This window comes from Aulonocara stuartgranti (genome assembly GCF_965226115.1).
Source record: "Aulonocara stuartgranti genome assembly, chromosome: 18".
Lineage (NCBI taxonomy): Eukaryota > Metazoa > Chordata > Actinopteri > Cichliformes > Cichlidae > Aulonocara > Aulonocara stuartgranti.
In genome coordinates this window covers 22,669,703-22,683,080 of record NC_138954.1, presented here as the reverse complement: position 1 = coordinate 22,683,080, position 13,378 = coordinate 22,669,703, and the positions used below count along the sequence as shown (strand labels likewise).

Sequence of the window (13,378 nt, the reverse complement as noted above, 5' to 3'; positions counted from 1 at the left end):
GAAACTGATTGGTGCCAATTTTATTTTTTAGCGTGACAACGAACCAAAACATCCGGATAAGAGCTTTGATTGTCCTATTCCTGAATACTACTTAAAGAAATTGAAAGAAAGCTCAATTAAGGCTGAGTTGAAAAGCAAAACAAATATTGATTCTGTTCGAAGTTTTGTTTGTTTTTGTATATATACTTTTTCCTCGCAAAATATAAAGAAATGAAGGGCGGCTCGAGGCTTCTGCACAGTACTGTATAATAACGGTGTACAGTTTTGTGAGACTAAACTATATATCAAACACAGCATATGTTCTACCAGCGGGTGGATTACACCGACTTTTATTATAAGTAGCCGCTACCGTTTTCATTACAACTCTTTTCGGGTATACTTGCTTTGTAAGCGCGGAATCAGCTGGAAACACTGCGCTTTGTTGGTGCGATCGCCACAACAAACGAACCCATCAGCTGGCAGCTCTTTAACTGACACACATCACGGGAAATGTAGTTTATCTTCCAGGAAACGCCTCCTGCTCTTGAGAACTGGAAATTCCCCCAACACTACATCACCCACAATGCCTCACCGTCATCGTAAACATAGACCTGTCAAACAACATAGACGCCATCTTGACAGCACCCTCAAAATGGCAGAAAGATGTGAGCTAGAAACCGAGTCCAAACTAAGATCTCAGCGCTCTGCTATTTAAAACCAGTCGGCGCCGTTTTTCCCCAACCGCGGGTGGTTATGGAGTTGGAGCCCAGCGAGGCAGCACAGAGCCTGTAACATGGATATATCGACGGCGGTTTTCAACGCGGCCAGAGATGGTAAGCTGAAACTTATCCAGAAGTTGCTGAGCAACAAAAGTCCAGAGGAGCTGGAGGCTTTGGCTGAGGAGAAAACACAGGGGGGAACCCCTTTGCTGATAGCCTCTCGATACGGACATTTAGAGGTGGTGGACTACCTCCTTGAACATTGTAAAGCGAATGTTGAACTCGGGGGTTCGGTGAACTTTGACGGCGAGACCATCGAGGGGGCTCCGCCGCTCTGGGCGGCTTCGGCAGCCGGTCACCTCCTTGTGGTGAAGACGCTACTGAAACACGGTGCCTCAGTAAACAATGCAACACTAACTAACTCAACGCCGCTCCGAGCTGCCTGCTTCGACGGTCACCTGGAGATCGTCCGCTACCTGGTGGAGCACAGAGCCGACATGGAGGTCGCCAACCGCCACGGCCACACCTGCCTCATGATCTCCTGCTATAAGGGCCACAAGGAGATAGCCAAGTTCCTCCTGGATCGCGGTGCGGATGTTAACCGCAAGAGTGTGAAAGGAAACACTGCCCTACACGACTGTGCCGAGTCAGGTAGTCTGGACATCATGAAGATGCTGCTGAAGTGCAGTGCCCGCATGGAGAGAGACGGATACGGGATGACCCCGCTCCTGGCCGCAAGCGTGACGGGTCACACCAACATAGTGGAGTACCTCGCCCACCAGCCTCGTACCTCCAGAGAGGAGCGCATTGATGCACTTGAACTCCTAGGGGCTACTTTTGTGGACAAAAAGCGTGATCTGTTGGGCGCCATGAGGTACTGGAGGAGGGCGATGGAGCTGAGGCAGCCAGGGGAAAAGACCGGTTCTCTTGCCAAGCCCCCACCCGGTCCCCCGATCCCCGCCTATGGCTGCGCACAGGAGGTGTGCACTGCAGAGGAACTCGAGGCTTTGATCACCGACCCGGACGAAATGAGGATGCAGGCCCTGTTGATTCGCGAGCGCATCCTGGGCCCGTCCCATCCAGACACGTCTTATTACATCCGCTATAGGGGAGCTGTGTACGCTGACTCGGGCAACTTTGAGCGCTGCATAAGTCTGTGGAAGTACGCTTTAGACATGCAGCAAAGCAACCTGGACCCTCTCAGTCCCATGACAGCCTCAAGTTTCCTGTCTTTTGCAGAGCTCTTCTCGTTTGTTCTTCAAGACCGGGCAAAAGGCTCGCTGTCAACACGCATCACCTTCCATGATCTCATGACTGTGTTGGGCAAAAGCGTGAGGGAGGTAGAGAGAGCTGTGGCACAGAGGGATAATCCCCCAGAAGCTCCTCAGTTCACCAAAGCCCTCTCCATCATCCTCCACCTCATCTTTCTACTGGAGAAGCTCGAGTGCAGCCCGGAGCAGGAGCACCAGAAGAAGCACACGGTGTACCGACTTCTAAAGCTGAACCCCCGAGGGCGGAGCGGCTTCACCCCCCTGCACATGGCCGTAGACAAGGAAACGACATCTGTCGGCCGCTACCCGGTAGGCCGCTTCCCCTCCCAGGCGGTGGCTGCACTGCTCCTAGAGTGCGGCGCGGACGTTGATTCGCGGGACTGTGAGAACAACACACCGCTGCACATTGCTGCTAACAACGGTTGTCCGGAGATTATAGCGCTCCTCATGAAGGCTGGAGCTCACTTCGATGCCACAAATGCACAGAGGAAGACGGCCTACGAGCTGTTGGATGAGCACAGCAGCGGGCACCCGGCCCTCTACCCGCTAAACTACGTCACCCTTCAGTGCCTGGCAGCACGTGCAATCGAAAAGCACAGACTGCCCTACAGGGGACTCATCTCTGAAGAGATGGAGGCTTTCATTGAGCTGCACTGACTTCCACTTCTGCATCAACCGCCCGCTTCTAATGAAGAGGCATCCCAGCAACTACTCTTCCCGTTCTCGCCTATTCTTTACTGTGACCTGACACAAACTATTCTTTTGGGGGTTTTTTTGCTCGACACAAGTCTCCTCTTGACTTCTGCTCCACTGCTGACTGTAACCAACGTTTTTATCAGACCAAACCAATAGCAATAAACATCCAACCTCTGGGCTTAAGTGTCTGCCAGAGGTCTGGTCAGTTGTTGCTTTATTCTAACACAGACTTTTAAGGTGATTGTTGGTTTCCACTGCTACTTAATGCCGGGTGAAACGTTAACATCATATAGACTCTATTGCGTCTCCTCTCAGTGTCTCCTTCTAAAACAAACAAGCAAAAAGGGAGCGGTACAAGCTGATGGGGGTTTGTGTGGGTTTGCTAGTGGCTGAAGTGTATGAGAAATGGGCTCGTTTTTACTGACACAAAGCATCTGATCAAAGTAGCCAGATAACATGCATGAAAATGAAGTGTGACTGTGGTAGCTCACTTGTTGTTTAGCAGATTCATTCAGAAAGGAAATATTTGAACAAACTCAACGAGTCGCTGGCATTTTTTTTTCTTTTCTTTGTGCCTGGTTCTACTTGTTCGCATTCGGTGTACCATCTGTTATGTTTCTCTGACGCTGGGAAGGTGTGGAAAGTACTGTGCCAAATGTTCCGTTACAAACTGTAAACCGGTGGCAAAATGGCAAAAGCAATGAATGTTTTCTTCCTGATTACAAGCAAAAGTAATAATATGAAGTTACAGACATGAACCTCTGAGCTTGAGGAGAACATTGACTGGACTGTGACAGTATTTTGTCAGCCTGCTGCACCGTCTGACTTAGTAAAAAAAAAAAAAAAAGAGAGACAGGTGCCATTATTTAACACTCCCCAGTCTCCAAACAAGATAACCTATGCAGTTGTTAATATTATTCCAAAAATTGTGAAGCTAAAAGTCGCTGCATGAACACGATTTACATGTTGTTTTTGTTTTTTGGGGGTTTTTTCCCCTCTGTTGTACATGTTCATCCTAATATGATGACTTAAATGATTGGGGCTGCTTCTTTAACAATAATTTGGTATCTTCTGAATATTTAAATCTAAGAATGTTTTGTTAATTTCTACTTATTTCTGAATGAACAGTTTCTAACAGAGCCTGACGCGTACCTGCGTGCCTCCTCCCAGGATTATGAAATCCACAAGAAAGACATCCAAGTTAATGCAAAAGAAGCAGCCTCATGACGTTTGCGGGGACAACGACGGACCTTTGAGCGCGCTCTCGTCGCTATAAAAAAAGGCACAAATCAACTGTCGAGGATCATGTGTTGGTTTTTGCCTTGCAGTGAATTTTCCCTTTAACATCAGATGCAGTTCACAGAAAACAAAAAGGAACAGATGGCTCTTTGGCCATTCCTGCATCTCAGTCTTATATTTAGTTGTTTTTCTTGTGTTTTCAGCAATATTTTATTTGTCAGTCTGTGTTAAGCACCACTAAAAAGTTGAAATACACACTGAAGAGGCTCTGGAAGATCCTAAACACCTTATATTCAGGCTCTAAACTGTCGCTGCCTTTGTCTTTCCCAGCAGATTTGCGATAACTCAAGATTAAAAGTGTGTTGGAGATGCCTGAATAAAATTCAGTATCACAACAGAATCCCTGTATGTCGGCTCAGCGTTCCTGTGGCTCTTGTCTGTGTGCAAAAATGTGAATGAGAGTTGTTCTTGACTTAGGCTGAAAAGCTGGAAATGAATCCCAGTTTTCGATGTCTTGATTTTAATTATTCAGTCTGAGCGCTGTTGCTCACATGGCAGCAGCGTTTGCATTGTGATAGCAGCAGGACATAACAGCCTTACCATGCCATTGTGACAGCCAGGTCCATGAAATGATCTAATTTGGACACTGGAAGTGACATTATCTTGGAGTGCACACGTATCAAAAACAAAATCTGCGAGCTCTCATTACGCAGGCTTTCCACAGCTCACATAAACTCCAGCACCCTGAAATAAAGCATAACAGAAACTTGATCTTTCAGAGTCCTGCACTCTTAAAATATAAATAGAGTGCAATTAACGTCACTGCTGCAGGGTAGTGCTAGAGACAGGCCACTTACTCTGCTAATTTTAGGGATCTTTTGCCCTAGCTTCCACTCTGAAAATGGGAATACTGTAATGCTATACAGTCAGACAGGCAGGTCACAGAGTGACTGGCAGAGACGGCGCACGGACAACAGAGACGGCATTATTCTTATAGTAACAGACACAATATTAGCTATCCATCGATAAAAGCTTAACCTAACTACATTAAGTCGGGCAGTGTGGTGGCAGCTAGTCGAGAAACACCAGGTGGTAAATGTAGCGTCTACCCTGCATAACAGTCATGAAATAAGAAACTGTGAACACTGACGTAATCCACATGGTCTCCCATGGCTGACCTGACCCCTCTGTTAAAGGGAAAAATGGTCATTAACTTATTGTGTTAGATAATAACTGTGGAAGTAGCCCTTCTTCATATAAGATATTTACAAGTGGTAATATTGGGATAAATAGAAGAGGAAAGTGTATTTTTGGTACTTGAAGGCAAAAAAAAAAAGGAAATCCCAAAGCTGGGCTTCCTTTTAGGAACTTATCTTCTGCAAACTGAAGAGACTTGGCATAGAAATACTGACATACCTAAACCTGGAGTCATGAATTTTCTTTGTTCATATTTCCATCCTCAAGTAAATGTAACATCATATAATAGTAACTTCCCACTAGATGTCACTAGCAACAAAGAAAATCAATCAGACAAGAAGTCTTTTGTTCCTTTAAGATCATGTGAAATGCTCAGAAATGTAGCTCTCAGGCAGAAATGGTGGTGGTGGGTTGATTTTCTTTTTCTTTGTGTCTCTTTCAGCAGAGAGTCTGACTCTGACAAAGAAGTCTTTGTACCGATAGAGAAACAGAATGAGCTGTTGAGGATGGCATTTATTTGAAAAAAAAAGAAAGAAAATGTAAGCACTAAATGTGCATTTTTAGGTAAAGAGGAAAAGAAATCTTGGTAGATGGGAGGCGCTGAGTCTTTTTGCAGGGTTTTCTATGGGGGTCAGCAGAAAGGTTAATATAAAACCTCCTTCGTGACATCCTCAGGTGCCATGCCAACGTCCAGCACCACACTCCAACACCTCACGATCTGCCCTTGTGGCTGTTGCTTTTGTCATGCTGCGTGACCCAAATAGCACCAGATCATTAAACTAGATATAACAAAGTCCTATGTTGAACTATTTCAATTTGCTTCAGGTTAAAGAATAGTGCTTTGTTGCCCTGTTTTTCTTTTTTTTTTTTTTTTTATTGATATTTTAAATCAAATTTGTGGGCAACGCCAGAAACGAAGATAAGCTAATACACCAAATTGGTTACATTACACACACACATTGTTTAACTGCAGGCATTTATCCTGATAATTATATTTCATTTGATTCATTTCTTACATGAACCTGTTCGGCAGTCACTTCCATATATTTTTACCGACCCTTTGCTACTGTGATATTGATTAAATCCCCTGAAAACCATTTTTGATATATATGTACTGTAGATTAAGAAAACCAATGATAAAAGTGCACACATTTGACCCCACTGATATAAATGATCAATGAATCCACCTTTGTTAATATAACAGGACTGAATAAATTATAAGGAACAGCTCATTTATAATAGACTACTGCTAACTCCAGCCTAAAATAGCCAAGAATATCAGTACTGGTATATATGATGTATACGTATGCATCAAGAGATAAACATCAGCCGCTGCTACCAGAACACTCCTTCTCATTAATATTGGTTGATACTGATGCTCAGCCAGTGATGTAACCCTAAAGTAAAGGTAAAACTAAATCAGCAGCTTAAATGAAAGCTGACCATAACCTTGATGAACGTGGATTTGTTGCACTGTTGTTGGCTTTAATAGTTGTTCATTTTAGGCAAGTGAACCTATAAACTTGCTACTGAGTCTGTCTCCAGAACAATAAATAATACTTTTAAACTCCTTCCATCTGTTGTCCTCAGATGCTACTGCGTTATTTACCTCCTGTGGAATTATTAATGCATTTCCATAACATCTCACCAGGACTTGTATTTCCCTCCAATATTTTAGAGTCCAGCTGTAATTTAGTGTGGGAGTTCTGCTCAGTGGGAGCCGTTATGAGCCTCTCACTCTTTATTCCTGCCAGCAGCTATAATTAGATGCTATGTTATGGGAATCTAAGAGGTCTAGGGTGCTTCTCTTCATTTTAGCTCCTTGGGGTGCAAAGTGGGGGCAAATAAATAAATAAATAAATCAGTCACTAATACACAAGACCAACCTGCCACAGCTGCTGCCTCTTTTGCACCAGTCAGCGATACCAGAGAGAGCTGGAGGAGGTGGGGGTTGAAGTGGGGAAGTAATGGGGGTAATAGAGGTGATGGGGGATACGGTTGCTATTGGAGATCTTGCCTGCATCACGTCATGTGTAAGAGGGAGGGGTGGGGGGAGTGCTCCGGTGTGTGCATGAAAGAGAGAGAGAGAGAGAGCTGGGAGGGGTAGGCGAGGAGAGGGAAGGAGGAGGGCATTAAGGAAGAAGGCAGGGAGTATCAATGACATCAACCAGCAGTATCTGAGGCCGCCCGATCAGCAATGCTCTCCCGACAAAAGGGCTGAGGAGCAGCCGTGACCCGCTGCGCTCCGAGAGGTCGGTGGACAGCCAGGACGGTGTGTGGGGGGGGAAACGCCGGCGATGTGTGCATGCACCCTCCACAAAGGAAGACCTTCATCTGAGTGGAGCTGCCACTGGATTACATTTATCCTTGCTGTTTCTAAGGAAGCTTCCAGCTGCAAATCCACCCACATGAATCTACCAGACAGTAAGGAAGACGGAGCACTTCCTACCGAGGTAACCCGCACCATCCATTTATACATATGTATATTTATTTTAACAATTAATGTTTGCAGTCGTGCACCCCACCCAGGCTGGTTACATTTTTACTTGTCGATTAGCCTTTTGGAAACTAAAGCGGCAAGAGTAGATCCCAGCCCGGATGGAATTTCACCGCTCAGTCTTTCCCGGGGTGTTTCTTTGTGGTGTTTCTCTTTTACTCAGCAGCTGCAGCATCACTTCAGATTTTGTTTCAAGCGTTTGGGTAAAAAAAAAAACAAAACAAAAAAAAAAAAAACACACACACAAAAAAACGAGGTTGTGCAGATCAGGCTGGTTGGCAACAACGCTGTGAGTGCGCGTCCCTCTTCATCACCCCCTCCTCCTTATTGTTGGCTGGGCAGCATGAGGGACCCGGGCAGACTGGCAAAGCCTTTGTTCCTCATCAACTGTCATTAAAAGTGGCTTTTATTTTGATGGCCCTTTAAAGCGCTCTCCAGGCGCGACGAGTCTATGTTGAGTCCGTTTTTTTTAAAGACTATTAAAAAAAAGAAGAAGAAAAGAAAAAGAAAGAAAAATATAAACAGTAGACTCAGACAAGAAAGAGCTCATCTTTATGATCAAATCTATGTAACACAGGCATCTTGTATATCTGCCAAGGATATTTTTTAAAAGAAAGAAAAAAGGAAGAAAACTCTTAGTTCTGTTTCTATTGTGTCTAAATTTCACTGATGCCACGCCAAAGTAAATATAACACTATGATAATGTCATTATGTCAGCATGCTCAAAGGGGCCCTCGCAGACACATTATGAATCCATACAGGCTATTATACCAGTATTTGTGAATCATTTATGGTATGGAAGGCACCAGGTGGCAAAGCGGATGGACTTATTTAGCAGGACTGGTTCCTAGACAATAGAGTGGTTCTGCTGCTGCTGCATCTGCTACTCTCCAACATTACTTAAAACAAGCCCATCTGCACATATAGGCAGTGTTTCTAGTCCATAGACCTCTCAGATGTCTATAATTATAAACACAAGGTTTTGACTGTTAACACAGCCAGTCACGCGTGCAGGCAGAATGTAATTTAATGATACGTCGATTCATCCTGACACATTTTCCGATGGCTATTGCCCGTTTGGGATTTAATCATGTAAACTTCAAGGGCCTGTTTAGTTTTTCTGGGTTTCCGTTGTGTGGCCTCTGTAAACTAGAAAATCACGCTGTCGTGGTGAATTTGAGGGAGGTCTTCCTCCTCACACACAGATGGGAAATGTTCCCTGGGGCACCTTGTGTTTGCTGGTTATTGTTCCAGACCATTTCCACATCCCTAATTATTTTAATCAGTCGTTTTTATGCATGGATTCCTCTCTTTAGCAGATCCCCTCCCGATTTTTTCCCTCTCGTCTTTTCAGCTCCACTCTGTGTTTAACAGAAGGCTACACTATGCACCTTCATAAGATGGCAAGCAATGTGTATATTTGCATCATTATGACAAGGAAGTCATTATGGTGGAAGCAGAATAACTGGACTGGTTGATTACCTCTGTGTGCTGGAAATAGATCAGATTTTCTCTTCCAAGAGTCAAGAGATTCTTGGCCCCATAGGTATTCATCTACGCGCTGTTAGGAGTGGTAGCTTATGAAATCAGTGATGGCATGTACTCTTTAAATAGCATTTCTAAGGGTTCAACCATGGGCCTCAATGGTTTTCTGCTCCCTCTGAACAGATACCACTGTAAGATCCATCCAGACTTTAATATGCCGGGTGACGTGTGCTCCCACTGGAGCAGCTTTGGTTTCCAAGTCAAAGGCTTCATTGAAGTCTCAATCCCACATTCTCGCTGCAGCGTCACCCTAACTGCTCTGCTCTCTTACGTTCTTCCCCTGTGTTACATGCTATGCCCATCTTTGGATTTTGCCAGGCTCTGTGCCTACCCTCCATTACCAGGAAGGAAGGAAGGAAGGAAGGAGAACATAAAGGCGTGCGACTTTGATGCTGGGAGCGTAGCCACCTGTATTACAAGAAGGAGGGAAAAAACAACTTGTTGTTGTCTAGGAATAGATATTAATTGACCTTTTCAAAGCCTTCCAAACAGTGAGCTTTTGTCTGCTTTGCCTCTGTTTATTTATATGCTCCTGAAAGCAATTCATATACAGCATGCAGAATGAAGCCGATACGCCTGTGTAATGTGGTTGGAGGCACCGCATTACTCAAAACAATACCCTTTAAAAATCAAAACATCTATTTTTTGACCTAATAACTGGAATGAAACTTGAACGAGGGACTATCAGGATGCACACTAAAACTATATTGTTTTATATCCAAATCTAACCCTTATCTTTAGTATGGCTGGGCATTAAACCAGCTTTCCTTATTATCATATCATCGTAGCATAGCATTAATGCTTTTCAAAATTCTGGTGGTCGAATTAGTATTTCTGAGCTAATCTAATTCATAAATGGTTAAATGAGGTGGCTGAGCCTTTCTATAGCATGTAGGAAGTATATTCTGTGGTATTTTATATGTTCATTTTGGTAATCGTCCAGCCATCAGATTATTCATATGACGACATTAGTTGCAAAGAAACACACACACAATTATCAACAATCACATACTAAATGACCACTTTATGGCTTCATCACCACATCTAATGATAAAAGTTCAAAACTGGCTCCAAGAGTGCGTCGAGACATGCTTATTGTGTAATGGACTGGTTCTTATATAGTGCTTTTCTACTCGAGTCAAACATTCAGAGCTCTTTATACATCAGGACCTTTTTTTATGTAGCATTCACACTTCAAACAGCATCTTGCAGACTGGAGCACCCAGGGATTAAACCACCAACCTTCCAGTCAGTACATGACCTGCTGTACCTCCTGAGCCACAGCTGCCCTACTTTAAAATTGATGATGTGTACAAATAATTAAAGTACACAAAAAAGTATTAGGTAGCTGCTTTAACAGTTGAAACCTGCACTATAATCTAGTTATGTAAAGATGCGTCTCTTAAACCAGACCCATTATGATCCTTTCTTCGACCACAAGGGTCACTTGCGGTTATGTGAGTGTGTCTTTTCTTCATGGGTCTGTGTTCCCGTGCGTACACATGAGTGAAGGCTCAGAGATAGGTTTTGACTTGACTGATGCCCTTCTCCAGTTGAATCAAAGATTCTGATGTGTCAGCAGGGATGAATAATGCACGCTGCTCCACTACCTCTCTTCTCCACCTCTTGTCTTCAGTCATTTGCTTCTCTTTTCATCACAACTGCCACATCTGAAGAGATCTTCACCTTCATTTTCAGCCCTCCCCCCCCGGCCTCCTCCCTTATGCAAACGAGGTTTTGCTGCCGCCGCCGCCACCTCGCTCTCCCCTGGGTCAGCCCTGTTCTCCTTCCGAACAGCTAACTCGTTCTTATCATCGGGCGTTGCAGAAGTTTCTCCTGTTGAAATTTCGGCGCATTTCAAGATGAGGCGCGTGCAAACATTTGCGCTGAAAATGGCCAAGTGCTTTGACGTGCACAGCTCGTTATCAAGTCACGGGAGGACGACATGCAGCCATTGACATGGGTTGACAGTTACATCCCTGACTGACAGGAGTCATTAGGAGGATAAGGTTGACTGACAAGAGGGCTGATAAAGCAGGAGACAAACTGACTAATCAGGACTTGGTGAAAGAGGGGATACCATTTGTTTTGAAGCGTCCAGTTAGATGTCATTAAATGTTTGACAGAATAATCCATGCTCCTCCACAGCAGCACTTGGCTGCTCTCTGAGGTATTTTCAACTCGTGGAGTAAAACAAGCAAACAAAAAACCCTTCTCTTTGAAGAAAGTGTAAGTTTCCATCAGTTAATTTTGGATGAAGTGATGCCAAAATCATTCTGATTGGAGGTCTTGTAAAGCATAAAATCATATGGCTTTGGTTTAATTGGTGTAATAAAGCCAATGCGAATGCTCATGGAGGCAGAAAAATTGCATAGCTGTCATATACTGCAATCCCTTTTTTAGTACCATTATGTCATTATGGTACACGCTGTGTGGCAGAAGACTGGATTTGATAAAGTTAGCTCAGGTTTCTTAGCCGATTGTGGCTTTAAGGATAGCACTGTCAGTCTATAGCTATTAGATGTAAACTCATACACTTTAGTTCATGTTGCATAGAGGATGAATCCTACTGTTCAGCAGCATGATTGCTGATCAAATACCCACAACGCTAATAGCAGTCCCAACCCCCCAAGGCTTTATTTGGATACACTGTGTTTAAAACTAAACAACAAACTAGGTTCACAATGCAAACATTACCCCTGCGTTCTTGTGTGTTCAACTCCAAGCACTGCTGTTAATTACAACCTCACCGGCAGCTAGTAAACTTAAAATAGTCTTTATGTGAGTAATTCCGCATTACAGCAGACTTAATGATTTTAAATTTCCCTGCAAATAAGCCCGGTGCTTGTGCCACCTATTTAAACCCTGCTGTCAGCGCTAGTCGTCCAATAAAAGAAAAGGTTTTGGCGTGCCTCCATATGCCAGTTGCCTTTGAAAGAACATCTTTATTGCTTTAGTGAAACAGCTTTGCTATGAAGACCTTTACCATGCAGGATGGTAAAGGGACGATGTCCAGGAAACTTGTGGCTCTATTCCATCGTCACAAATCACAGAGGGGAAATTTAAAAGCCGGAGGATTAGGCCTGATTCAGCAGGAGCATTCTGCAGTCTTTAATGTGTGTGTGTGTGCAGGTGCCGGGCCTGCCTGGTTGACATGGCTCTTGAATGCACCTCCACATTTGTCTGTGGCATTTCATGATTACTCTGTCTCCGCAGCACTGAAGGATGCCAGTTTGGATGAAGTGTTTGCTTGACAGGGGTGAGAGTAATGGCTAGTCATTGGTGAAAGGCGTCCGTGCACAAGTCTGTTACCCTTGACAAGCATTTCATCTCTTCACTTACCGAGACAGACTCCCCGACTGATTTCAGTTCTGAGGCAGAGGACAAATGCAGTTTTTCTACCCCATTACTTCGCTTTTCAATTCTATTCACAACTTTATTGTCCCTCAAGGAGAAATTCATTTGGCGTCACAAATCTCATCTCCATCAGGAAGTCATGCAATGGCTGGTTAGTGACAGACCTTTTAAGAGTAGCGCCTGTGTAGCACGTAAATAGGATTCGTTCACCGGCGTATGCGGCAAAAACATTGCAAGTTTTCAGTGTTTTGCCTTATTTTATATGTTTTACATTGACCTTAACTGCATACCAAACAGTGTGGCGTGTGAAATGAATGCTGATGCTCTACAGATGATCTCAGTGTTGCTGGAGAAAAGTGCTGCAGTTGTGAGTTAATGAGCTCTCAGTGGACGGCGTGTCATGTGACCACAGGAGACAGGTGATACCATGGCAGCGAAAATACTCTGGAGAGAGTGGCTTCTTGGGCAAACAAACAATGTGTCGACAGGAAATGAATAAGGACCTGCCGAAGCTGTTGCACATCGTTTACCTGAGCAAATATTAAAAGGAGGGTCGCTTCAAAATCGCAGCACAAAAGCTGCCTTTAAACACTTGTAAGGTTATGCCCGGGGCGTGTTGGACTTTAAACCATCTGCTGTGTGTTTGCAGACAGTGATTTTCATTTTTATAAATCAATAAGAAGATGAATCGGTTTGAAGACTCTCCGTGAAGCTTACATTAATGACATCCTCGTTGTTGGGTTATGTATGAATGGTAAATCAGAAAGGCGCTGTCTTTCTCAAGGCTGCTGTTATTACTCTCGAGGCTTTTAACGGGCTCTGAAATCCGCTTCACACAGCGTGGCTTTGTCTCCTAGCTGATGTGTAGGTTTCGAGAA

At 44.1% G+C, this 13,378-nt stretch overlaps 2 protein-coding genes across 11 annotated transcripts in view; both read left to right on the top strand.

Moving 5' to 3' along the window:
• Positions 1 to 559: 559 nt before the first annotated feature.
• On the top strand, positions 560 to 4,304 carry fem1a (fem-1 homolog a). Its single transcript, XM_082514376.1, has one exon. It carries the CDS (start codon positions 773 to 775, stop codon positions 2,624 to 2,626), a length of 1,854 nt encoding a protein of 617 aa, XP_082370502.1. The 5' UTR covers positions 560 to 772; the 3' UTR covers positions 2,627 to 4,304.
• A 2,911-nt stretch (positions 4,305 to 7,215) lies between these two features.
• ptprsb (protein tyrosine phosphatase receptor type Sb) overlaps positions 7,216 to 13,378 on the top strand; it is a 73,084-nt gene continuing 66,921 nt past the window's right edge. For all 10 annotated transcript variants that reach the window (XM_082513749.1, XM_082513757.1, XM_082513753.1 and 7 more), the window contains exon 1: positions 7,216 to 7,554. The gene's annotated coding sequence lies outside the window, so the exon portion shown is untranslated. The remainder of the gene's footprint in view (positions 7,555 to 13,378) is intronic.

Bases quoted from the DNA above. Each gene is read 5' to 3' on its own strand.
- fem1a (XM_082514376.1), top strand. From the start codon at position 773: ATGGATATATCGACGGCGGTTTTCAACGCGGCCAGAGATGGTAAGCTG.